The 27,380-nt window shown below is 39.8% G+C and overlaps 1 protein-coding gene across 1 annotated transcript in view; it reads left to right on the top strand.

Annotated features, from left to right (window-relative positions):
- Window positions 1–27,380, top strand: part of NR1D2 (nuclear receptor subfamily 1 group D member 2) — an 89,777-nt gene that overhangs the window by 48,323 nt on the left and 14,074 nt on the right. The window contains exons 2-6 of the mRNA XM_044678884.1: window positions 9,987–10,238; window positions 10,856–10,944; window positions 14,226–14,370; window positions 16,237–16,871; window positions 20,410–20,595. Of these exons, the coding sequence (XP_044534819.1) occupies window positions 9,987–10,238; window positions 10,856–10,944; window positions 14,226–14,370; window positions 16,237–16,871; window positions 20,410–20,595 (1,307 nt within the window). The remainder of the gene's footprint in view (window positions 1–9,986; window positions 10,239–10,855; window positions 10,945–14,225; window positions 14,371–16,236; window positions 16,872–20,409; window positions 20,596–27,380) is intronic.

The following is a 27,380-nucleotide window of genomic DNA, read 5'->3' as shown; positions in this document are numbered from 1 at the left end:
TGAGACCTTCAGGACTTAGGCTATCCAGGTGTGTACAGGAGGTGTATCTCTTTTTTCTATCTCAACTTAAAGGAAGTCCAAGGATGATGGTCTTTGCCTAGGGAGTCACAAGGGCAGGAAGGGGGAGGGAATTTCCCTGTTCACAGCCTGCCCAAGTTAAGGGGTGCAGGGTCCCTGCCATTTCTGCACAATGCCCATGTCACAGTCTCCTTACCTTAAACTGAGGCCCAGAAAGCTTAGTAAGACTTGCCTGGAGTGAGAGCTACTGCTTATTCTGGCTGTGCCACTCCCTAACCTACTCAGGGTTAGGCTCAATGCATTGTATCTGCCTTCCTCTCCTTTTCCACCCCCCCTCCGCCCCCCATTATAATGAATTAAATTTTTTTTTAATTGTACAAAACAAGTGGTCCTGACTCTTCTCTCCTGAGTTGTTTTGGCAGTGAGGTTTACAGATATGTTGAGTAGATGAAGGAATGTTAAAAACCTTTAAGAACTTAAATGTACCTGAGACCCATTTCATCAGTCATATGAAATTCTCAAGATCAACAACAAAAAAAATCATCTTCCAAATCAGAGATTATGTGTCTTCCACGTCCATTGGCTCTTTAGTAATAACGGCCACATTTGACTGCAAGGGCTCCCCTTTTGCCTGTGTTGCAATTATAGGGGCTGGGGACCATCTCTGTTTATTGAATAAAACAACTTGCCATTTGGGGAAAGGTCTGCTAAAAATTCAGAAAAATCCGGTCAATACTGTGTCCATTCAACTCATGGGGTAACAGAACTAATCAGCATAATGACTATAGTTTTAATTAATCTAAAAGCTTGACATAATTTCACTTGTGATGTAGTTGACATTTATTTATGACATTAGACATAGTATTAAAATTATGGTAAGATAAAAAGAAATTTAAAAAAAAGAGAAAGTAGTGTCTGTCATGTAAGTTTGAGAATCAAGGGATTTTATATCTGGTCCATACCAGACTGAGAATCTGTTATACAGCATGCCCCCAAAAGGGACAGCTAACATGTTTTTTTGAGAATCTTAAGCAATTAAAAGTTCCTTGTTCCAGGGGTAGCCCCATCAACTTTAAGACTGTTCTAATTGTTAGGAAAGAAAGACAAATAAAGTTAATTTCATACAATAAACACAATAGGTCAGATGGAAAGGTGCCATAGTCTTTGGGGGTCAGCAGAATAAAGGTTGGTTATCTTCTTGAACCATCATGTCCATGGAAGCAGGGCTTATGGATACTTTTGCCCAGTATTTTATGGTGGCAGTGGTTGGACTTTGCCTGGCAAATGTTGTCTCCTGTCACTCTTGCAGTGTCCTTTACTGCTTTATAGTAGATAGAATTTTGCATTTAAAGCCAGGAAGACCTGGATTTGAATGTTGCTTTAGGCTTTATTTTTAGAAGCTGGGAAACCTGCTTATGCTTTTTAAGTTTCTTCAGTTTCCTCATGTGTCAAGTAATGATAATCATAGACCTTGCTTTGCATGGTGGTTGGTGAGGGTCAAATGAGGGAGGTATCACAGATGAAACACCTTAAAGCACTAACAGTTCCTGTTGTTATCATCATTGTCGTCATAGATCACGGAGTGCTTCCTTACATTGGTTCCTGCTGCACAATTTTTTAGCCAGGTGCTAGGAGATGCATAGGATGAGCTCTCTGTTCTAGTCTTCTAAAATGAGTATCAATGTATTAACAGAGGGATCCAAGTTGGGATAAAGATAAAATTTCCTTGCTTTTCACTCTTAACAGTTGAGTTGTTCAGTATTTCCACTTCACTTTTTTGAAAACAAACCAAAAAAAAAAAAGGCTTTCCCTTTGTTGCTCTCTTTTTATACTATTTAAGCCTTCATAAAACCAGAACAGCTTCTCATGTTTGAAATCCACCGTGACTTTGTTGGGGCTGGGAGCAGAAAGAAGAGGAAGGAGCTATTGTTTAGACTTCATTTCAGAACGTGCTTGGAATTGCTTGTCTGTTTTTAATGTTAGAATGTGATGTCAGAATGCATCATCAGCATTTGTGCAAGAGAATACTGGGGGCACAGATATAGTTTGATCCTTTTACATTTCATCCTGAGCTTTTAAAAAAAATTTATGTTTTAGAATATTTTTCCTTGTTTACATGATTCATTTTCTTTCCCTCTCCTCCTTCCTCCCCACTTCCAGAGCTGATGAGCAATTTCTCTGGGTTTTACAAATGTTGTCACTTGATACCTATTTCCATATTATTCATTTTTGCTATAGAGTGATTTTTTTAAAGCCTACACCCCAAATCATATATCTATATATACATGTATTAAGTGATGCCATATGTTTTGCTTTTGCATTTCTACTCCCATAGTTCTTTCTCTCAATGTGGATAGCATTCTTTTACATAAGTCCTTCAGGAGTGTCCTGGTTTGTTGCATTGCTACTAGTAGCAATGCAAAATGTTTTTCCATAATGTTTTACTTTCTGTGTACAATGTTCTTCTGGTTCTGCTCATTTCACTTTGCATCAGTTCATTTTTGAGGTTCTCCCAGTTCATATGGAAAGCCTCCAGATCATCAATCCTTACAGCACAGTGCTATTCCATCACCATCACGTACCACAATTTGTTCAGCCATTCCCCAGTCGAGGAACAACCCTTCATTTTCCAGTTGTTTTTTTTCCACCACAAAGAGTGTGCTATGAATATTTTTGTACACGTATTTTTCCTTTTCTCTTTGGAGTACAAACCTAGCAGTGATATTGCTATATCAAAGGGTATAATTCCATATTGCCTTTCAGAATGGCTGGATTAATTTACAACTTCTCCAGCAATGCATTAGTGTCCCAATTTTGCCACATGCCCTCCAACATTTATTATTTTCCTTTACTGTCATATTGGCCAATCTGATAGGTGTGAGGTGGTACCTCAGCATTGTTTTGATTTGCATTTCTCTAATTAAGAGAGATTTAGAATACTTTTCATGTGCTTATTGATAGTTTTTGTTTCTTTATCTGAAAACTGCCTATTTATATCCCTTGACCATTTCTCAATTGGGGAATGGCTTGATTTTTTTTCTACAATTGGCTTATTAGTTCCTTACAAATTTGAGAAATAAGACCTTTGTCAGAGTTTTTTTTTTTTTTTAAACCCTTGTACTTCGGTGTATTGTCTCATAGGTGGAAGAGTGGTAAGGGTGGGCAATGGGGGTCAAGTGACTTGCCCAGGGTCACACAGCTGGGAAGTGGCTGAGGCCGGGTTTGAACCTAGGACCTCCTGTCTCTAGGCCTGACTCTCACTCCACTGAGCTACCCAGCTGCCCCAGAGGTTTTTTTTAATAGAATTTTTTCTTCAATTTGTTGTTTCCCTTCTAATTTTAGTTTCATTGGTTTTGTTTGTACATAAACTTTTTAATTTAATATAATCAAAATTATTCATTTTACATTTTGTAGTGTTCTCTATCTCTTGCTTGGTCTTAAATTCCTTCATTTCCCATAGATCTGACAGATATACTATTCTATGTTCATCTAATTTGTTTATAATTTCCCTCTTTATATTTAAGTCATTTACCCATTCTGAGTTAATCTTGATAAAGGGTGTGAGATGTTGATCTAAACCTAATTTCTCCCAAACTGTTTTCTAGCAGTTTTTGTCAGATAGTGGGTTCTTGTCCCAAAAGCTGGGATCTTTGGGTTTATCAAACATTATCTTGCTATTGTCATTTACTCCAAATCTATTCTATTGATCCACCCTTCTATCTCTAAACCAGTACCATATGGTTTTGATGATCACTGCTTTATAGTATAGTTTGAGATCTGGTAGAACTAGGCCTCCATCCTTCACATTTTTTTTCTTTATTTCCCTTGATAGTCTTGATCTCTTGTTCTTCCAAATGAACTTTGTATTAATTTTTTCTAATTCTATAAAAAAAGGGAGTAATTTTTATTATATTAGCTCCTTACCCATGAGCAATTGATGTTTTTCTAATTGTTTAGATCTAGTTTTATTTGTGTGAAGAGTGTTTTGTAGTTATGTTCATATAATTCCTGAATTTGTCTTGGCAAATAGATTATCAGGTATTTTATCTTGTCTAGAATAATTTTAAATGGAGTTTCTCTTTCTAACTCTTGCTGCTGGGTTTTGTTAGAAACATGTAGGAATGCTGATGATTTATGTGGGTTTATTTTGTACCCTGCAACTTTGCTTAAGTTATTGATTGTTTCGACTAGTTTTTTAGTTTATTTTCTTAGATTCTCTAGGTATGCCATCATGTCATCTGCCAAGGCTGATAGTTCAGTTTCCTTAATGCATACTTTAATCCCTTCAATTTCTTTTTATTCTCTAATTGCTACTGCTAGCATTTCTAGTACAATATTAGTGTTACAATAGTAGTGGTGAAAACGGGCATCCTGCTTCACTCCTGATCTTATTGGGAAGGCATCTAACTTATTCCCATTGCAGATAGTACTTGCTGATGGTTTTAAATAAATACTGTTTATTATTTTGAGGAAAGGCCCTTCTATTCCTATACTTTTTAGTGTTTTTAATAGGAATGAGTGTTGTACTTTGTCAAAGGCTTTTTCTATATCTATTGAGATAATCATGTGATTTCTATTAATTTGGTTGTTGATATGGTCAATTATGTGGATGGCTTTCCTAATATTAAACCATCCTTGCATTCCTGGTATAAATCCCTCCTGGCCCTAGTGGATAATCCTTGTGATAACTTGTTGTAGCTTTTTAGCTAGTATTTTATTTAATATCTTTGCATCTCTAATCATTAAGGATATTGGTCTGTAGTTTTCCTTCCCTGTTTTTGGTCTTCCTGGTTTGGGAATCAATACCATATTTGTATCATAAAAAGAATTTGGCAAGACTTGTTCTTTGCTTATTTTGTCAAATAGTTTGTAGAGTATTGGGATTAATTGATTTTTAAATGTTTGATAGAATTCACTTGTGAATCCATCTGGCCCTGGGGATTTTTTCTTAGAGAGTTCTTAGATTATTTAATATTCAATTTCCTCTTCTGCAAATCGAGACAATTTATATTTTTGTAAATATTCATGTGTTCCATCTAAATTGCCATATTTATTGTCATATAATTGTGTGAAATAGTTCTTAATAATTACCTTAATTTCCTCTTCAGAAGAGGTAAGATCACCCTTTTCATTCATGATACTGTTAATTTGGTTTTCTTCTTTCTTTTTCTTAATTAGATAACCAATACTTTATTTTATTTGTTGTTTTTTTCAAAATACTAGCTTCTAGTCATTTATTAATTCAATAGTTCCTTTAATTTCTCCTTTGATTGTTAGGACTTCCAATTTGGTCTTTATCTGAGAGTTTTTAATTTGTTATTTTTCTAGTTTTTTTAGTTGCATGCCCAATTAATTAATTTCCTCTCTCTCTCTCTCTCTCTCTCTCTCTCTCTCTCTCTCTCTCTCTCTCTCTTTTTAATATGAGTACTCAGGGATATACATTTTCCCCTGAGTGTTGCTTTTGCAGTATTCCAAAAATTTTGATATGTTGTTTCCTCGTCGTCATTCTCTTCAATGAAATCAATAATTGTTTTGATGATTTGTTCTTTAATCAATGTGTAAATAGAATCTGCTCCCCTCCCCCCAGCTTGTCCCATCTCACTTCGTGGCTGGATGTCTCAGTGAATGCTCCAAACAGAGGTCACAGGTGAAGAGCCCTAGGAACATGACACTAAACTAAAAGTTATGGGTCCAGGTCAAGAGAAAGGCTAAAGGTGTGATGTGAGACATGGCCTCACTCTCTATTTCCTTGGATGGTGGTGGGGGAGCACCATCATTGAGAGAGACAGCCATGTGGAGGACCATGTGGTCAGGGTTAGGTTAGATTAGGCTTAAATCTCTATATACCTGCTTTCTCTATTTCAAATGATTATTAATAAACTATGGTAAATAAGAACCAGGAGTTACTAATTTAAATCTAACACTAACCAGTTTTGGAGAATCAGATTATTTAATTTCCAATTAATTTTTGATTTGCTGCTCAATGTACCCTTACTAATTATAATTTTTATTGTATTATGATCTGAAAAAGTTGTATTTATTATTTCTGCTTTTTTGCATTTGTTTGCATTGTTTTTATGCCCAAGTACATGGTCAGTCTTTGTGAATGTACCATGTGCTGCTGAAAAGAAGGTATTTATTCCTTTTTATCCCCATGTACTTTTCTCATATATCTATTAACTCTAATTTTTCTAAGATTTCATTCACATCTCTTACCTCTTTCTTATTAATTTTTGGTTTGATTTATCTAGATCTGATAGAGGAAGGTTCCTTTAAAAATCTGGATGCTATAACATTTGGTGCATACATGTTGAGTACTGATTTTTTTTTCATTGTCTATATTGCCTTTTATCAGGATGTAATTATCTTCCTTTTCTCTTTTAATCAGATTGATTTTTACTTTGGCTTTGTCAGATATCCTGATTGAGACTTCTGCCTTCTTTTTCTTAATTGATGCCCAATAAATTTTGCTCCATCCTCTTACTTTTACCCTATGTGTGTTTACCTGTCTTATGTGTGTTTCTTATAGACAACATATGGTAGGATTTTGGTTTTTAATCCACTCTGCTATTTGCTTCCATTTTATGGATGAGTTCATTCCATTCACATTCAGAGTTAAGATTACCGCCTGTGTGTTCCCCATCATTTTGATTTCCTCCTTTAGTCCTGCCCTTTCTTCTTTCACTATTTCCTTTTATACCAGTGTTTTGCTTTTTATCAGTCCCCCTTTTCCCTACCCTTATTTTACTTTCCTTCCCACTCCCTCTCTTCTTATTTCCCTCTTATTTTTCTTTAAGGTTTGTTAATTGCACCCCCTCCAACCTTTTCGACCCTTTAATACTCCCTGCCCCATTCCCCTCCTTCATTATTCCCTCTCAACTTCCCTGTAGGGTAAGATAAAATTCTATACCTCAAGAGATCTGGCTGTCTTCCCCCTCAGAACTGATTTCACTGAGAGTAAGGTTATTAAGTATTACCTATTACTACTCTTTTCCTCCTCCTCTTATAATATAGTATTCTCCTATCCCCCCATACACCTCTTTATGTGGTATAATTTATCTTATTTTTCTTCTTCCTTCAGGTTTCTCTTAGTATCATCTTCTTCCTCCCCCTCTTTTTACAAATCATCTTACACAACTTAGTACCACAACTTCTACCTATGAATAATTCTTCTATCTATTATGATGTTGAAAATAATTTTTAAGAGTTACAAATATCATTTTTCTATATAGGAATAAAATCAATTTAACCTTACTGAAGTTCTTAAAAAATGTTTCCCCTCATGTTTACCTTTTTATGGTTCTCTTGAATTTTGTATATTGTAAAAAAGAAAAAAGAGGGTTTCTGGTTGGATATATTTAAAGGAGTGGTTGCCAAGAATTGAATAATTACAATTCTAAAATGATTTTTAGTAATTTATTTATAAAATAGAGGAGAGTGGAAGTAGAGAGATGAGAAGAGGGTAGAGTAAAAGATCTAGCTTACAGAACTAGATTTGTATTCAAGTCTGGGTTTTACTCCAGCAGGGCTCCAGAGGCCCAGCTGGAGAGCCTAAAAGTCAATTAATAGGGGTTTTAGCCATGAGGGCTCTTCCCAATCAAGGTAGCTTCCTGGAGGCTAGTACCTCTAGGGAAGCTAAGGTAGTCAGCCTTTTTCACTTGCCATGTGTAGTTCTGAGGGAGAGATTTAAGAACAGTCTCACCAAGGTCTCAGGGTCCCAGCCAGCCAGCCAGAGCTCCTTCAGATCCAAGCAATGAACAAGAAGAGGCTCACAGGAAGTTGTCACTCCCTTTTAAAGGCACTTATTTTTCGTCACTTCTTGTGCCTTCCTCTTAGTTTATGTATCCAATCACAACAGACGCTTTGCTTAGGACTGTCCAGGGAGCAGTGAAGTCAATTCTTATTTGTTACCCACTTTCGCACATGTGGGTTACAGACTTCCTAGCTTGTGAATTAAATGGTAATGTTTTCACCTTTGGTGATTAAATCTAAAGATGGGCAGGGTAAATTTAATCTCATTATCACAATTCCCCTCGTGATCATTTGGGAGACTTGTCTCCCCAATTGATCATTTGACGTAATCATCTTGTACCCCTAAAAATCTTCCAACTATATTAGTTAGAGATAAGAGGGAAATAGAAGAGATAGAAGAAAGCAAAATCAATGTTTTGCTAGGTGCATTGACAAAAAGCTAATTTGGGGGCAATCCCCTTTGGCTTACAAGTTGCATTCAAAATAATTGTGTTCAATCCCCTTAAGTCCAATCTCGTCTTGATTCAGTGCAGGTTTCTACAGGCATCTTTTCTGGATCATCTTGATTCAGTGTAGGTTTCTGCAGGCATCTTTTTCTCCAAATAGTTCTTTTTCTGGATTCAAGGAGTTAGAGGCTTCTTTTCCTGAATATTTTCTTGAATAAAATTTTAAATCTTGGATTTCTATGAAAATACAATATCTGCTCTGCTACCCAGGCTCCGAGCTCTTCAGCCTTGGGTCCCAAGTCTTGATGCCAAGGCTTTGCATTGCCCTCAGGGATAAGTTTGTGGTGCCCTCAGCCACCCCCTGAGAATTTAGAGATTGCCCTGGCTCTTGCTCTGACTGTGGCACAGTAGGTGGTGTGGGGGACAGGTGATCAGCTTGCCCTTAGGTAAGTGTAGTTTTGCCCCCTTATAGCGTGGAAATCCTCAAACACTGCCTACCTTGGGGAGAGCCCCTTTATTCGTCTGATTTTGATTTTGTCCTTTTGAGATGCTTTGTAATGATTGGTTGGAAGGAGATTCAGGAAGCTCCTGCTACTCTGTCGTCATCTAAGCTCCTCCCTCTAAGCTTTTCTTAAGATTCTGCCTTTGTCAGGCCCTGAGATAGCCATCCCTGCCCTCAAAAAAGCTTACATTCTAATTGGGGAGGCAGTGTATATAAACACAAATATAGACAGAATAATTATAAAGAAGTTTTGGGAGAGAAAGGATGAGCAGGTGAAGTGACATTTAGAAGGTGGTGCTTGAGCTGGGGTTTGAAGGAAGTGAGGAATTTAAAAATGAATGCATGGTCCTATCTAGTGCCTCACCTTTAAGCCTTAGGTACTAACACAAAAGCAAAGTTTTATTGAAAGACTGAAGAAAAAACAAGATAACTTTTGGAAAATTTGAGACTCTTCCAGTTAACAGCTCTCTCCCTAAGACATTTTCTAAAAGGAGCAGGAATTTCCAAGTAGAATCCTCTGACACAGAGATGTCATCTCTTCGAGCAAACATTCCTCCATTATTGGACCTAGTATTGGTCCATACAGAAGAGATGGTTTCTAGAGGTTTTTTTTGATTGTCAACATTATAGCCTTACCGCTATAGTTGTGGACTGATGACCATTTTCTACTGCTGCCACTTTTGCTGGCCTGCTCTCAAAAAAGATTTGCCTTTGGAGCAGTTTTCTGAGTTTAGATATGATGATGATAATAGAAATAGCATTTGTATTATGCTTGAAGGTTTGCAAAGTATGGTATCTTCTTTGATTGTCACTCTAACGTTGAAGATAGATGCTATGATTAGCTTCATTTTACAGATGGATAAACTGCAGTTTAACAACACTAAATGACTTGCTCAGGGTCACACAGCTAGGAAGTGTCTGAGGCTAGATTTGAACTCAGTTTTTCCAGATTTCCAAGGCTACCACTTTGCATTGTGCTGACAGTTAATGATTAAATCTTCATGGCTTTCTGCCTCCTGATACTTGGGAAGAATGTCTCAAACCAGAGGAAGTTTGTCTACTTGTTCCAGGATTGATCAAGCACCTCCCTCCCTCCCAAGGATTGAGGAATCTTTCTTGAGACCTTGGTTGGAATTTCTTAAATTCCTGTCCTCTATGATGCTGCCCTGGGAGGGTCTTTGGTTTAGTGGGAGGGGATGTATTTGTGACTGAAGGAGAAGGTCCCAGACCTGCCCTGGGTAACCAGGTGCTTTCCTCATCCCTTCTAGGAGGTGTGATTGCTTATATCAGCTCCTCAAGCTCAGCCTCCAGCCCTGCCTCTTGTCACAGCGAGGGTTCAGAGAGTGGGTTCCAATCCTCTCCTTCTTCGGTCCCATCATCTCCAAACAGTTCTGCGTCATCAGATTGCAATGGCAACAGTAGTACCGAAGGCACTTCAAAGAGCGACCGGACAGATGGCCCTCTGAAAACCAGCAAATCTGGTGTCACTGGGATGACCAAGGGTCCCGCAGGGGCTACAAGTAAGTGATTCTCACAGTTTCTTTGTTTGGCCTTAACTGCTCCCACTTGGGGACTGTCTATAGTAATTGTTTACCCCTTGCCTCTTGTGTCATTCCAAAGACTGCCACATTCCTTGGCTCTAATTGGCCTCTTTGGCAATAGTGAGTGTTGACAGTCATTGGTCCCTGCTGGATTTGGTCTTTTACCTTGGCCCACCTCAAAGTCTCTCCTGGCTGAGGTCACAAGCCCTGCCAGCATGTGCCTGCTTCTGAGTTAGCCTATCTAGTATTTGCATTAGCCACTTTTCGTCTAAACAATCTTTCCTGAGTCCTCTCTGCCTGTGGGATTTCAAGTAATGACATAGTCTGACCAGGTATGAAGGCTCTGTTTTCAATCATAGCTTAAGAAAGCATAGCCAGAGGATGTACTTTGGACTGTGTGAGGTCATGTTGAAAGCAAAGCCTAATAAGAGGCTTTGGGTTTGAGAATTTCATTTTGAAAGCAAAGATTTATCTTGTCCCCCCAGCAGTTGATGCTTTCAAGTTGAATGTCATTTAAAATACTTGATTGTAAAGAAATTCTGAACTCCATAAAGTGTTCGCACCAGCTTTTCACCTGCTGTCTGTTTGTGCCCTAGAGTTCAGTGGTATGGTTCTACTCTGTAAAGTCTGTGGGGATGTGGCGTCAGGATTCCACTATGGAGTTCATGCGTGTGAAGGCTGTAAGGTAACACGTGCTACAGTTCTCATTGTGCTGGTGGGGCATATTCAAAGTGGTGGGCTCTGGGGGCCATGCTCAACTCCCTGCGTGGGGGAGAGAGATAAGTGATGACTACTCCCTTTTATTTAGGAATTAGAAGTCTAAAACATTTTGGAATGAAAACCATCTTATTTTAAACAATAATTCCTAATTTTGTGAAAATATTCCTCTTCTCTCTTCTCTCCATTTCTAACAAGTAAAACCCCAAATCTCATTGCTGTGGCAGATTGAAATGTTATCACTGGGCTAGGTAGAGTGGGGAACAAACCTAAATTAAGTTGCTCTTAAGATACTCAGTCAGAATCCATCAGGTTTGATTGGCTCTGGAGAAAGGTCACTTGTCAAAAGCAGGACTTCAATCTTAGGGTCAGTTTCTTTCATCAATTCATACCCAAGGCCCTTTGGGAAGTAATGTTGGCCCTTTATAAGCGAGAGAGGGCAGGGGAAAACTTCCCTTCTTTGGAAGACTTTTTCCTTCAGAGGAGCCCCTGACTAGCAGTCCTACCATGTGTTCTGGCTCCATTTAGTTTTGGAATCACAGAGACAGGCACCTTGGGTAGGAGAGTGGGCCAGTCAAGATGATAGATTCCTGGGTGAAATGGGAAAAGTTATTTTGATTTGCCAATTGTGAGGCTGGTCACTTAACAAATCTGGCCAGCATTTTTTTTTAACTAATCCAGCACTTTTCTTCAGAATATTTCTAAAAGTTTGATTTGTAAAAAGAGTTAAAAGCAAAACCAAGTCCTACTGTTCTCGTTTTATAGCTAGAGAAACTGAAGGACACATCTTGATGGGGAATCTATGAAACATCCCTTAGATCCAAGTTCTTCTCCTATGCTTAACAAATGATGGTCCTGCCTCTTCTTGAAGAATGCTTCTCTGGAGGCGGATAGACTCTTTTTTTGCATAGCCACACTTGTGGGAAGGCCTAAGGATGTTCTTTTGCCCCTTCCACCCATCAACGTGCCTGTTTCTGTGCTCTGAGGGCAAATAAACAAGTCGACTCTGTCTCCATTGGACACCTTCACATACCTGGAAGACGGTTACTAAACCTAAACCCTCAGGTCTCCAGGTGAAACATGCCCAGTTTCTTAGACTATCCTTATATGTCATGAATTCCAGGCCCTTCTCTATCTTGGCTTTCCTTCTCTGGAAGCTCTCCAGCTTATGTGTCCTTCTTAGACCAGAATGTCCAGAACTGACCACAGTGATCCAGATATGGTATGAACAGAGCAGAATGAAATAGGACACCTATCCTCCTAGACCTGGAAGTTCTGCCCTTCTGAGTGCAGTTTAGGATTCTATGAGCTTCTTAAAGACTGCTACATCCCTCTGCTGACCCCTGAAGCTGATGACTACCAGCATCTCCAGGTCTTTCCTCAAAATTTTGTCCTCTCTTGTGAGGATGATTTTTTTGTGGCCTGACTATGACTTTAATGGCCAATAGTGAGGATAATCCAGTCTGTTGCTTGTTACGATTAAAAATCATAAAGGCTGATATTACAAGAGAAATTAATATTTTAATTGCCATGGCCATGTTGGTAAAATATATATGACCGCGCCTGACTATCCTTAAAAATGCCACCCGTCTTTATCTCCACCCATCTTCCTCCTCTCGCATGCCAGAGAGCCCGCTCAGGTAGCAAAGAGAGCCATCTCAAGGCCGCCCCTCCGAATTTAAGTTGAGGTCAATGTTGGTTCCCGTTCTCTGACCTAATCACGTCAGGAACCAGAAACCCATTGGATCACAGGGAATGTAGTCTCAAAGTTCCCACGTGTCCACAGGAAGTTTGTAAGATACTTTTAAATGGCACCTCCCCGAATTCCAAACACACATGCTCCTGTGGTCTTCAGTTTCTTGTCTTATCATTGGTGGATTTAAATTTCTGCTGGAAATGCCCTTTGTGCCCATATGAAACCCCAGATGTAGACAGTGATCATAAATTTGATAAAAATCTTTGCATTTTAAGTCATACTTACAACAAGAGGGGTAGCCTTTGGGTAGTGTGGTAGTCCTACAGGTCATTCCTGCCTTTACCCCCTTTACCTCATGGACTCCAGGCAACCCCTGCCTCTAAGGTACAGGATAGCTGCTTATGTGCTCTGGGGGAGCTCCCTACATCAAAGACATGACAGGCCTGGACTAAAAAAGAGAAAAAGATTTTTAAAGGTGTAGATATTAATTTTGGACTATTTGTCATTTACCTGATTCCCGATTTAAAAGTTAACCAACAGATATGCTTCAGATGTCTTCTGTTTGTCAAGTACTATGCTTGGTGTTATGGCCACTTCAAAAAAATCAGTTCTTTATCCTTAGATAAGCTTTAATGCACACTTATAGTAGACTGATAGTACAAGGCTAATGGGTGACATGGTAGACAGAACTCTGGGTTTAACACCAGAGGTCCAGGGTTCAGGATCCCTCCTGCTCCTGTGCAGCCTTTGGCCAGCCATTGAACCACTCTGGACTCCCATTTTGTCACCTGTAAAATGAGGGTCTTAGACTTTCTGGGCTCCCTTCCAGCTCTGTAATCCTGTGGTCTGTGTTCCTGTGGTACTACCAAGGCCCTTTCAGTTCTACTGCCTACTGTGTGCATGATCCTGAGGTTATATCACTGAGCACATTGTGGTTTTTTTTTTTTTTTTTGTGGTAAAGAAAACCATTTTCAATGGTTAGAACAAAACCAGAAAAACCATAAAAAACAAACAAACAAACAACAAGAGTATAACAAAAAAGAATATAACCAGAACAAACCCCAGATCTGTTTGTAGCCACCTACTCTCTGGGATCTTTCTTTCCTTAATATGTTGAATGGGAGTATGGGTACATAGGACCAGGGGAGTTTTTAGCACACAGGTGGTTTTGACTGTACTCAGCAGGTGGATGTCTAGGGAGACGAGTTCTTGTTAAGCCTTTGAGATTTAGGGAAACCACTGTTGTGCACTTCCTGGCCTCTCTGACCTTTAAACATCCTGTCATGACCATAGACATAGCACCCTGATCAAGGATGCCTGACTAGTCAGGGGGAGATCTGGTGCTCGTTAGGTTCATTGCCAATCCTTGACCTCTTAGTCTGTAATGTATGGTCACTCAGCTATTCCCTTCCATCCCCAAACAGAAACATTCCCAAGCTGTAGAAACAGATGTGAGTGGGTTATGGATGAAGGCCAGCATGAATCAGCACTGAAGTCTTTGTCCAGAAGAACTTTTTATTTTTAAAGCTGCTTGTGTGTCTCCTTGTTCTTAGGGCTTCTTCAGGAGAAGTATTCAACAGAATATCCAGTATAAAAAGTGCCTGAAGAATGAGAACTGTTCTATCATGAGGATGAACAGGAATAGATGTCAGCAGTGCCGCTTCAAGAAATGTCTGTCTGTTGGGATGTCACGAGATGGTAGGTACCACACGTGTGGAGCCTGTAAGAGGACTCATAGCCCCTGTGCCTGGAGGTTAACATGCCTCCTGCAAGCTGGCCAGCCTTGCCCAGTGGTGACTTTTCACTGGTGTGCAGGAACTTGTTGAAATCACATTTTGGTGTCTTTGAGAGTTCCTAGCTCTGTAAAGTAGAAATGTGCAGATCATCTTCTCTCTTCACTGTCTCATGCTGGATTTGTCCAGAGATATTTTACGTTGATTTCTCCCCAGATGACTTATTTTCTAATCAGTATTGTGGGTTCTTGTTACAGTCACTTTATTTGCCTTTTTTTTTTTTTTTTAAAAACCTTACCTTCCACCTTAGAACCAATACTGTGTACTGGTTCCAAGGCAGAAGAGTGGTTAGGGTAGGCAATGGGGGTCAAGTGACTTGCCCAGGGTCACACAGCTGGGAAGTGTCTGAGGCCAGATTTGAACAATAGGACCTCTCGTCTCTAGGCCTGACTCTCAATCCACTGAGCTACCCAGCTGCCCCCTTTATTTGCCTTTATAAAGGGGCTCTCAGTTATCCTGCTTTGAATTCTTGGCAGACCCTTGGGACTCCTCTCCTTGTCTTTCTGTTCACCCATTCTAACATGAATGTACTCAAATTGCTAGGATTTGGGTGTTTGGAAAAGGAGACATGAACTGGGGAAGGAACATGAAGTTCTCATAGTCTTCCGGAGTCAGTCCAGATTTTTTTTGTGATGGCCCCACGAACAGTGATCAGATCATTGAACAGACAATAACTGAGACTGTACCAGAGACAATATTGTCTTCAGTTTACCTTGACCCTCTTTGTGCTCTGACTGAAATGCCAAGCCAGGTGACATCAAATAGTGTCTTGAAAAGAATTTGACAGTTGAACGCTGTAGGAGCATCTGTTGCTAGAACTTTGGCTTTCTTCTGTATGTGTGTGTGATTAGTTGAAAATAATAAGGTGGGAGATTTCATACCATCACCAGAAGATTACAAGGGTAACAGTTTGTAAAGAAGGGAATCTATTCCATTGGGTAGAGGATAAGGGCTGATGAAAAAAATCCTTTTCTTTGAAAATGCTAATGTCAATGAATGGAGTTGAATTTTGATGATTTGTGTGTAAGCACTAGAATAGAAGAAGTTGTTTCTTTTTCTTTCTTCAGGATCTTGGGGCTCTTAGAACACAAGGCAGACACTAGAACTGTGGATACTAGAAGAATGGATAATGAATAATCTTACTTTTTCCATTGATTTTAATGCAAATCTGTAAGCATCTGTTCAGATAACCATTTTTATTGATCATTTAAGAGTTCTTCTTTGAGAATCTGGTTTTGTGACTTTTTTAGGTATTAAAAGCAAGGACACTAATATGATTTGACAAGAGGAAGATTTTTGGGGAGGGCACAAGCATAGAGCAGAGTGACCTCTTTATCATCATTGAGCCGACCTTTGAGCTTCATGGCCACTTATGTTGCATGTAGGCACAGAAAGGCATTAGAGATAGGATTTACTGGTATTGGGAATTCCACATTGAGGGTGTTCTCTCAGCCAGTACAGGTCAGTACTCTTCCTGTAGGTGCTTAGAGCACTGAAAGCCCAAGTGTCTAGTCCAGAACCACATAGCTGATATACAGTAGAGGTTGGGACTTGATCTTCCCACCTTCAAAGTCAGAACTCTTAATGACTGTCATATATATATATATAACACTGACCATATAGCCAATGGGCTTAGAATAATGTGTTTTAGGGGCAGAGAGACATTCCTCAATTAAATGATGGAAACATGCTCTATAAAACAATAATTTTTGTTTTGTTTGACTTGATATCCATATTTTAAATTAGAATTTGATAACTTTCTCTTCAACAGCTGTTCGGTTTGGTCGAATTCCTAAGCGTGAAAAACAGCGAATGCTGATGGAAATGCAGAGTGCCATGAAGACCATGATGAACAGCCAGTTCAGTGGTCATTTGCAGAGTGAAGCATTAGTAGAACGTCATGGACAGACAACCTCGCCTGTCCAGGAACAGCTGCGACCCAAACCTCAGATGCAACAGGAGACCATGAAAAGTCCCTCTCCTCCGCCTTCAGACTTTGCAAAGGAAGAAGTAATTGGCTTGGTGACCAGAGCTCATCAGGATACCTTTATGTATAACCAAGAGCAGCAAGAGAGCTCCACTGAGGTCCTGCAGCATTCCAGGGGAGAAAGGATCCCAAAGAACATGGAGCAGCATTATAACTTAAACCATGACCGTTGTAGCAGTGGGCTTGGGGGCAGCCATTATCCCAGTAGTGAGAGCCAACACCACCTCAGCAGACAGTACAAAGGGAGGAGCATCGTGCATTATCCCAATGGGCGTGCCATTTGTATTACAAATGGACACTGTGTGAACTTCTCCAATGGCTATACTCCAAGAGTATGTGATCGAATACTGATTGATGGATTTTCTCAGAATGAGAACAAGAATAGTTACCTGTGCAACACTGGAGGGAGAATGCATCTGGTATAGTGATGTCAATTATTTTTGTTCTCCTTAAATTAAGGAAATTTTAAAGATTTCTTAATTTTGGTGTGATAAAAATGAATAGTCCCTGAGAGATTTCTGGCACCAATTTTGTGTAGGATTTTAGGTCAGACAAATTAATTTTCAACAAATATCTTCCAATGATTAAATAACATGATATGAGATTTAGATATAAGAATGTGTTTCAATTGGGAATAGAATTAGAGTAGGATTTTATGCAAATTATAAATCATGAAGGTTGCCTTTTTTCCCCCACTTTGGAAAATGACTTTCAGACAGTAGCTGATCCTTACATGCTGCATCTGAACTTAGCATTATCTATATAGAATTTCATTTTTCTTTATTTTGTTAAACTTTTCCCAATCACATTTTAATCTTCAACACCTTTGAAGCCTCTGTGCTATATATACACACCATGCTGCCTTGAAAGAACAGGGTAATAAGTAAGAACAACTGTCTTCTCTTTTTATTCCATTGTCTGCTTCATGACCAACAGCAGGAGCAGTGTTTGGAGGTCTCTCTTGTTCAATAAATAGTGTTTCTGAAGAGCCAATGCTTTTCAAGTTCTGCATTTTTCTTAATGGATCAGTTTATTAGCATTCTGCACCAGTGAGCCCAGGTATTATTTTTTCTATAAGAAAATTCTTATGAAATAAGCAGTCCCTTTTTATGGCAAATATGTTTATTAAAAATTATGTTTTAAAGAATTGGCTTTTGGTACAACACAAAATCCCAAACTCACCACCTTCAAAGTATTATTTCCAAAAACAGTTAAGCAGAACCCTATAATCATATCTTTTGATACAGAATTCATTCAAGGATTTTCTGTTATTTGAGAATTTAAAGTTACTTTAATGAAAGTTGTTTGAAGGATTCTCTTAAAAATGTCCTCTTAGAGTTGGCTTTTGGAAATAGAGAGAATTAACAGTATTTCCTGGCTTTCTTCACAAATTTTTCATTTGCTGTTGTTCTGAAACAGATTCATGAATGTTCAGAATTCACCTTTTGTTAGGATTTCACCTAGAATAGCATTACCATGGGATTGAAAACCCCAGGGGGTCCCTGTTTAGAGATTGGTGTTTTCTCCAGCTGGCTAGCCAATCTGCCATCTATTTCCTAAGCAAGTGTGCTTGCTCTTCATCTTCCTTTTCCTGTTAACGTTGGATCTCAGGGTGCCGTCATCCTGAGTAGCCTCTTGGAGGCCAAAGTGAGGTTGATAGGAACCTCCTGGTAATGGTTTTGTAACATTCCCAGTCAGAGAACTAATTCCAAGCAGATATCTTCTTTGAGAACAATTGAGAAAGGATTGACAGTACTCACCGGTAGTGGGAGTCTATCTCTTTAGCTGCCATCTGACAACATTTTCCTCTCTCCACTATATAGAAATTCATTTCTGCTTTGCAGCTCACTGTTTGACTTATTGAACAAGAGAGTGGTCCAGCACTGATCTTGCTATTGGCTAGGAAATGAACATTGGAATAGCTAAAGAGTGGGATACTCAGCAGTTCTTATCCTGTTTCTTAGAGGCAGCATGATGCATGTAGCACAGAGGGGTCACAGGTGGTGCAGATTAAAATGTAATTGGGGCAGCTGGGTAGCTCAGTGGATTGAGAGCCAGGCCTAGAGATGGGAGGTCCTGGGTTCAAATCCGGCCTCAGATACTTCCTAGCTGTGTGACCCTGGGCAAGTCACTTGACCCCCATTGCCTACCCTTACCACTCTTCTGCCTTGGAGCCAATACACAGTGTTGACTCTAAGACGGAAGGTAAGGGTTTAAAAAAAAATGTAATTGGGGCAGCTATGTGGCTCCGTGCGAGAGCCTAGCTCAGAGATGGGAGGTCATAGATTCAAATATGGCTTTAGACACTTCCGAGCTGTGTGACCCTGGGCAAGTCACTTAACCCCCACTGCCTAGCCCTTATCACTCTTCTGCCTTAGAACCAATACACAGTATTGATTGATTCAAAGACAGAAGGTAAGGGTTTAAAAAAAAAAGTAATTGGGAAACATTTAACAAAATTAAGAAAAATATAATACAACATAATGTGAATTTTTGGTTTTCTAAGTCAATGTACCCCCCCATAAGGATACCATAAAAAGTTTTGATACCTGTGATAGAGCAAATAGAGAGCTAGTCCAGGCAAGCTGGCATATACTTCAGTGTGGCTTCTCTGACTAGAATGGCTGCTTCCTTTGGTGAATGGCATTTTTTTTTCTTTCTTTTTGGTTCAGGTTGTGAAGTGACTTGACTTTTCCAAAGTGCTCCATTTAGTTCTCATAGGAAATCTTATTTGCAAGTAAATGATCCTTGCATGGTTTCTGAAACTTCAGCCTTAGGTATACTTTGTAGTTCAAAGAGTGTATTTGCTTTGGGAAAGAAGCCTTATTTATTTATTATTTTAAAAGATATTTTATTTTTCCAATTACACGTAATACCAATTTTCAACAAATGTTTTCTGAAATTATAAGATCCAAATTGTCTCCCTCTCTTCTCTCTTCCCTCCCCCACCCCCAAGATGGTAAGCAATTTTTGTTTGGATTATGCATGTATTATTATGCAAAACATACTTCCATATTGGTCATTGTTGTATGAGAATACTCATATATAATCAAAACCCCGAAATAAAAACATAATTTGAAGAATCATATACTTTGATCTGCATCTGACTTCCAACAGTTCTTTCTCTGGAGTGGATAGCATTCTTTGTCATATGTCCTTCAGAATTGTCCTGGATCATCATCTTACTGCTGAGAGGAGCTAAGTCTTTCATAGTTGATCATTTTATAATATTGTAGTTACTGTGTCCAATTTCTCCTGGTTCTGCTTATTTTGCTTTGCATCAGTTCATGTAGGTTTTTCCAGCTTGGAATGAAGCCTTTTTAAAGCCTTTATTTGAAAACCTATTAATAGCCTGATGGGGGCAAATGGCCAGATTTTGGAAGAAAATTTTCTTTCTATCCGTTAAATTCTGTGGTATCTAAGAAACACTTATAATCAAATAGAAGACTTGCCAATATGGATCTTCCTTCATTTCCTCCCTTCCTTCCTTGCTTCCTTTTCTTCCATTAGTTCCCTTCCTCCCTCTTTTCCTCCCTTCTTCCTTACCAATGAAGTCATAGGCTCATTCCTTGTACTTCCTTGGAAGTACTCCAAACTGCTCAGCCTATTTCTAACAAAGGGCTAATTTTGGATCTCTAACTACCGTGCCCATTTAAAATACTGACATATACAAATTGGACTTTGGGGTCCATGTGATCATTACGGGAAATAGAGGTCTGTTATAATATTTAGGATTGGGGTAGCTCTTTGGTGATAATACTAGGTATTTCATTTTAAATGCTCATTAAAGTTTCTATTACAATTTAGATAGCAAATTGAGCTAGTTACTACCTATGTTTCAGTGTGTGTGTTTTGTGCAGAGATGAGATATTTTGTGATTCATATTTCTAAGAATGTTGATTTTTCTTTTTTACTTCCTTCTTTTTAAAAAGAGTCATTTTATTTTGTGTTTTCTAGGTGTGTCCAATGAGTAAGTCTCCATATGTGGATCCTCATAAATCGGGCCATGAAATCTGGGAAGAGTTTTCCATGAGTTTTACCCCAGCAGTGAAAGAAGTGGTTGAGTTTGCAAAGCGTATTCCAGGGTTCAGAGATCTTTCCCAGCATGACCAGGTCAACCTTTTAAAAGCAGGGACCTTTGAGGTGAGATAGTGCATTTCATTGAATTCTATCAAGGTTTTTAGTCTTATTTTATTTATTTTATTAAAAGCAGTATGACCTGATAGTTAGATGGCTGATCTCCGCATCAGAAATACCTTGGTTGGGGGCAGCTGGGTGGCTCAGTGGATTGAGAGTCAGGCCTAGAGATGGGAGGTCCTAGGTTCAAATCTGACCTTGGACACTTCCCAGCTGTGTGACCCTGGGCAAGTCACTTGACCCCCATTGCCTACCCTTACCACTCTTCTGCCTTAGAACCAATACACAGTATTGACTCCAAAATGGAAGGTAAGGGTTTAAAAAAAAATGCCTTGGTTTAAGATCTGCTTTCAATTATATAGTTTTTTATTTAAAAATTTTGTGTTCAATGAATAGACTTTCATTTTCTTTAACTTTAATTTTCCCCATTTTGAAAGAAAAACAAAAAACTTTTAACAAATAAGCAAAGTCAAGCAACATAAATTCTTCCTTTGACAGTGCCCTCCAAAGTGTCTCTTTTTGCTTCCCAGGTCTTTCATATCTCTGTCAGGAGGCAGGTGGGGTAGCCTGGTTCATCATCAGTCCTCTGGAGTCATGTTTGGTTATTGTATTGATCACAGTTCTCAAGTTCCTCAGCGTCATGTATAAGACCTGCCTTCCATATGCTTCCTGGGGCTCATATCTTAAACTCTCAGAGCCTCAGATAAAACTCCCAAGACTAATTTGGTGGAGAGAATTTCTTCATGGGGATCCTCTCATATTAATGAGATTACAGATGTGGATATACCTTCTGATGATTTTTGGTCCCTCAAAGATCCTTTGAAGGATAAACTAATAAAACTCCTTCACCTGGGGGGGGGGGGGAGGGGAGCACAGCTGGGTAGCTCAGTGGATTGAGAGCCAGGCCTAGAGACAAGAGGTCCTAGGTTCAAATCTGGCCTCAGACACTTCCCAGCTGTGTGACCCTGGGCAAGTCACTTGACCCTGATTGCTTACCCTTACCAATCTTCTGCCTTGGAGCCAATACACAGTATTGACTCCAAGACGGGGAAGGTAAGGGTTATTTAAAAATTAAAACAAAACAAAACAAAAACAAAAGTCCTTCACAGGATGGAGGAGCTGAGTCCAAATTCTTCTAACCCCTGAGCACAGATCACCCCTTGCTGGTAAATGCAAAATGAGTTTAATTTAAGAGGGAAGGAGAGAGAGCTAATAATTGGGGGCTTCAGGAAAGCTGTTCTGTAGAAGGTGGTGATGAAGGAAGGAAAAAAAAATGAAATGGAAGTGAGGAGAGAGGGTGTGCTCTGGCTGTTGGAAAGCCAGGAGGTGGCATAAGGTATATCGAGAGGGCCTAACAGGCCAGGCTGACTAATAGCGGGAGAACTATGCAGCCAGGCTAGAAGAGGGAAGGGCATTGGCAGCTTGGCTGTTGCACAGGCATCTTACTGCACCCAGACTAGAATCCTGCTGGTGGCATTTCTCTGGTCACGCCTTACACCATTTCTTTATTAATATCCTTTTGACAGGTATTGGCTATCAGTTCAAGTATATATAGAGCCAGCTTGAGCCAGTTTTTGAGAATAGATTGCTAAGTTTTCACATGAGTACTTAGACCTTGGAAATTGGGAAGAGCTACAAATCAGGGCTTGGGTTATTTTGATAATTGTCTAGAGCAGTGATGGGCAAACTATTCCCTGAGGGCCAGATCCAGGCCGTACTTTGCCCATCACTGCCTTAAGCAATTCCCTAAATACTACATCTGAAAGTGATGGAAAAAATGTTAGTCATGTAGATTATACTTAAAAAAGGGTATCCCTTGGGGGCAGCAAGGTAGTTCAGTGGATTGAGAACCCAGAGACAGGAGGTCCTGGGTTCAAATATGACCTCAGACACTTCCTAGGTATGTGACTTTGGCTGAGTCATTAAACTCCCATTACCTAGCCCTCACTGCTCTTCTGTATTGGAACCAATACACAGTATTGATGTTGATTCTATGATGGAAAATGAAGGTTTAGAAAAAAAGAGTATCCTTTGTTCTTTCTTTCTTTCTTTTTTAAAGAGAACTAGTTGTTAAATGTTTACCAGCACACTCCTGGGTATAACCTGCATGCTGCATCTTAAGATCAAAGGCCTTCTTTCTCTTCTTTGTCTTGTCTCCCCCTTATCCTGAAGATGGCATATCTTAGAGTATTCTCTGAACATGAAACTAGTTGGATAAATGGACACTTCATATGGCACTCTTGGATATTGGTGGGCCTCTGTGATAATCCAGGACTTTACCCAGCTGTTCATCATTTTGGTCTCCATCTGTGGGTCATGGTATATCATCTGTGATGCTGAGGTTGGAAAAGAAGCTAATGATTTGGCCCTCTCATAGGAATTGGAGGGAAGTTTCCTTTTCAGAGGGGACACATGTGCAAATATTAGCTTTCTGCAGATGATAAACTCCAAACTCTAGATGGATCACATAGAGACCTTCCTACTTGGGTGTAGGAAAGATGCCTATGACATCTAATCAATCCATCAATATGCATTTGTTAAGCAGCTCCTATGTGCCAGCCACTGTGCTAACTACTGTGGAGACAGAGAACACTGAAACTGTTTATGCCCTGTAATATTTAAAATTATGAAGCAGTTTATAGCTTAATAACTTTATTAAATCAAAGTAGTAGTAGTAGTAGTAAAGAGGGGAAAGTAGAAGAGAGGTAGAGAGATACTTAGCTTTCTAATGTATTGGCCACCATAATGGTTCTGTAGCTGCAACCCAGCAAGGATTCCCTCTGTTCCTCCATGTGCACGCCAAAGACCAAGACTTGCTCCTGGTCTGAATTTATAAGCTTTTTTCCTCCACCCAATAACTCTCACATGTCACATCTCGGGAACCAATCATAGTTTCTTAATTTGCCTGGGCCACTCTGTGTGCCTGTGGAATCAGCTTTCTGTCTTGTTGGTTCCTTGGTTCTTTAAATTCCTCTTTTGAGGCTCATGAAACCTGAATTTACTCAGTGGTATTTGACCTCCAGGTCACTGAGAGATGATGTTAAAAAAAAAAGTGACACCAGAGAGAGAGAAATTTGCTTCCAAAAGCCCTTAAGGAGTTTCTTCGTGTGTGTGTGTGTGTGTGTGTGTGTGTGTGTGTGTGTGTGTGTGTGTGTGTAGAAAGAAAGATGCTGTCAGCTACAGAGAGGACCTCATATAGAAGGTGACACTTGAATGGAATTTTGAAGGAAATCAGGACTTTTCCATGAGTCCCAGACGAAAACCCTAAGGACCTTTGCTTCACCAGGTACTCAGAGGGGTTACTTCTGGGTTAGGCCTGTCTTCTTCAGTCTAGGACATCCAGCTCATCTCTCAATACAGCTCTTAGTTTGCCCAGATACCTGTATATGGTAGAACAATGGAGCTAGCTGCTGATGGATTTCCAGAATGTTCTTTTCATACTTTCCTGGTAAAACCCCAGCCTTTGTTCTCTATCAATAAGAGAGATTCAGAAAAATGAGTTGCCTCAGCAACTTTCTCCTTCTCTGCTGTTGGTGCCAACAGAATTGGCTGCCACTAATAGGAACCTTTTTTTCTTCACTATATGACTAGTGTAGTCCACTTGGGCCAATTCCAAGTCTTTTCTCTGATGCTCCCTGGCCAGTCAGCCCTTAGGGTGGTTTTCATTGGGCTTAAGCTATTGGGTGAAAGAAAGGTTTACTTAGATGTCAACATTGAGTAGAATATTGAAACCATATTTTGTAATCAAATCTTTGTTGACCAATTTGTGCTGTATTTGAATTAAGAACACTGTTGGGAAATATTCTACCATGTTGCTATTTCAGAGTGTTTTTCCTGTGTGCATAATCTCTCCACACCTCACATTTTTGGAAGAGGATCTAGATGCTTTTGATGAACAGCATTTTGGGGATTCCCTTGACTGTTATCACTTCAGCTGCCCTACCTCGAACTTGCCTGTGATCAGGCCTCATGCCAACTATACAGAGAAGATTCTTCTTCCTGAAGACACAGAGACTGTGACCAGTTTTCTTGTCATACTTGAGTTCTCCAGGGTCTCAGCACTCCATGAATTGTTTTTTGCATTTCAGAGACTTTCTTTAGAGCTCTACTGTGTCATCATCTACCAGTATCTGCTCTGGATAAACTACAATTGTGGGTTGGTGTCTGGGTTCAGTCAGTCTGCCCACTCAGCAGACCTGAAGAGGTCCCTACTATCATGGGGGAGGGATAAGATTCGGGTTTGGAAGCCATAGACTGAGGCTGGTGACTTTGTAGATCTCTTTTGGGGAGGTGTCAGGCTTTCTTTCAATTTGGAAGCTGTCTGTGGTTAAATGTGTTTAGTTTAAGAGAAGACACTTATTTGTGAGTAGTGGACTTGTTGTTTCCCCTCATGTGGCTGGAACTCCAGGCACTCAGAACTCATACCCTTGCCTACCAGCTTTTGGTATGCTTCAGATGGTTTCCTCACATGCCCCACGTCTGTTTGCTAGCTGGGTCCTTCTGCTTCTATGCAGGCTTGTGTGGATCATACTCTTGTAGGGTCACCTTCAGAGGTGTGCTTTTGACCCTTGAACCTTTTAAATACTTTCTGGGCCTTACATATCATGATATTTTTGAGCTTTCCAAGTACTCTTAGATTCTTTGGTGAGAAAGACCATGTGGAATATTAATCTTAGAAAAGAAGGATTTTGTTTTGGGGAGAAACTTGTGATTCCTGAAAACCCTACATAAAGCAGCTTGCATTTGTAAGTGTTAAAATTAATGGTTTGGCTAATATATTGTGTTATTTAAAATCACTTGGGATACTTAAAACTACATTTCCCATGGTCCAACGGGTTTCCTGTTTTGGATTACGTATTCAAGGTGAGGGACAGCTTTAAATAGGGGGAAGTGACTTGGAACTCTCTCTTAGCTAGCAGGTGCGTGATACGAAAGGTAAAGATGGCTGAGGCGGCAGTTTGAATACTTACAGGCGCAGTCTTATATATATTTTACCAGCATGGCCATGGCTTTTATTAAAATACTATTCTCCCTTTTAATATCTGCCTTCATCATTTTTAAAAACAACAATATGAAAATTATAAATCTTTTATTTATAAAGTAGAGAAATACAAAAGGGTAGAAAAGACATTAGTCTATCTCTAAATATTATTCCAGTGCTTGGCTCAGCCAAGACTTGTTAACCTTCAATCAGAATTAAACTATCTTCAGAAGACAGGAAGGGAAATCAACTATCCACTCACCCAAAACAATGACTGGAGCTGAAGGTGACTCCTGCGGCCTACTTTCTTCTTTGAGCCAACCTTCTTCTTGAGGCCAACTTCCTTCTTGGAGTGACCCTCTTCTTGGAGTTCACTCTCTGCTAGCCTCCTTCACTAGACATCTTCACATAGCCTCCCTCCTCAGGGATTTTCATGGCTTTTATGGTGGTCTCCTGTTCCTGCCCCTTTTCATGGGGGCCAGTCACAGTTTCCAAATTGTCTGAGTTCTCACCTTTGGAACCACACCTTTCTGAGTGTATAAACTCTTAAGTTTCTGGCTTGTTCTCACCTAGCATAAAGTAAGGTGTGAATTCACAGAGAACCAAGAATTCCCTTTCACACATTCATATTCCTTTTCTGGTCTGGCCTAGCTTGTTGCTCCTCTGCATGGTGTGGCCAGGATCTGTGCTCTAGGCATAGGCTATCTGACTGCATCCCTGGATGTCCAGATCCTGTGTGTTTTTTATCTGCTTGCTTTCTGGTGTGGATTGTTGGGCCAAACTTTTTTGAGTTACTGTGAATCTTGTTGAGGTGATCTCTGCAAAGTTCCAAGTATAGGGGATAAAATTAATATGGTTTGACTAAATGTGAGAGAATGTAGTTGCTGATATTATAACTCAAGTCAAAATGACTTTTATTTAGCAGCTCTATTTACAAAACAGAAGGAAAGAGTAAAGTAGAGGAATGTGAAAGAGGTCAGAATAAGTAGTCTAGCTTGTTACCCTAAATGTTTCTCTGGTGCCCGATTCAACTCAGGCAGGGCTAATTAGCCCTCCACCGGAGGACCCTCAGCCAGAGGGCTGTTTAGCCAGAGGACCCTGGTGGTGTATAACCACATGGCCTCCTCTGGAAACCAATCTCTCCAGAAGCCAGGAAAGGAGTCAGCTTTTCACTCACCCACATTGTAGTCCAAAGGGGAAAAATGCAAGAGCAGTCTTAGCAAATGCTATAGTCCCAGGTCCATGCTCAAGAAGGTCCTCCATCAGCCTCCAAAGCTTCAAAAGAGCTTGAAGACCTCGTGACAGGAAGTTTCAGCCACTTTTAATGACCCTTCTTTAACCATTTCCTGTTCCTTCCTCCACTTTAGGGAACCAATTATAGTCTTTAAATTTGCTTAGGACTGCCCAAAGGGCAGTCATTTGCTTCTGAAGGTGAAAACCCCTTTAGTAAGTAGTTTGTGGTCTTCCCCTATGTTAAGGGTAAGTAGGGGTGCATTTGCTTTTGTTGATTAAATTTAAAAGTAGGCAGGGGGAGAGTTAATCCTGTCTTCACACAAGTCTCCTAAAGGACTCCTGATCATCAATAGGGAAGACTTTACATTTGGATTCTTTTCTGTATATCCTTCAAGATGGTGGCTAAAAGCTTTGGGTGAGAGTTCATCTGCTGCTTTAAATGTCTCTCTTGATGTTGTTTATCAGAGGATCATTGAAAAGAGTTTCTTGGGTAAGATTCTTGTCACCTCTGGAGGCACACTGATGCCCACTCTGCCAGGTCCTTCATTGGCTTTTCTCAGTAGGACTTATGAGCTAT

The sequence above is a fragment of the Gracilinanus agilis genome, chromosome 5 (genome assembly GCF_016433145.1).
Source record: "Gracilinanus agilis isolate LMUSP501 chromosome 5, AgileGrace, whole genome shotgun sequence".
Lineage (NCBI taxonomy): Eukaryota > Metazoa > Chordata > Mammalia > Didelphimorphia > Didelphidae > Gracilinanus > Gracilinanus agilis.
The sequence above is the reverse complement of the archived record's forward strand: the minus strand, read 5'-3'. Positions and strand labels throughout refer to the sequence as shown.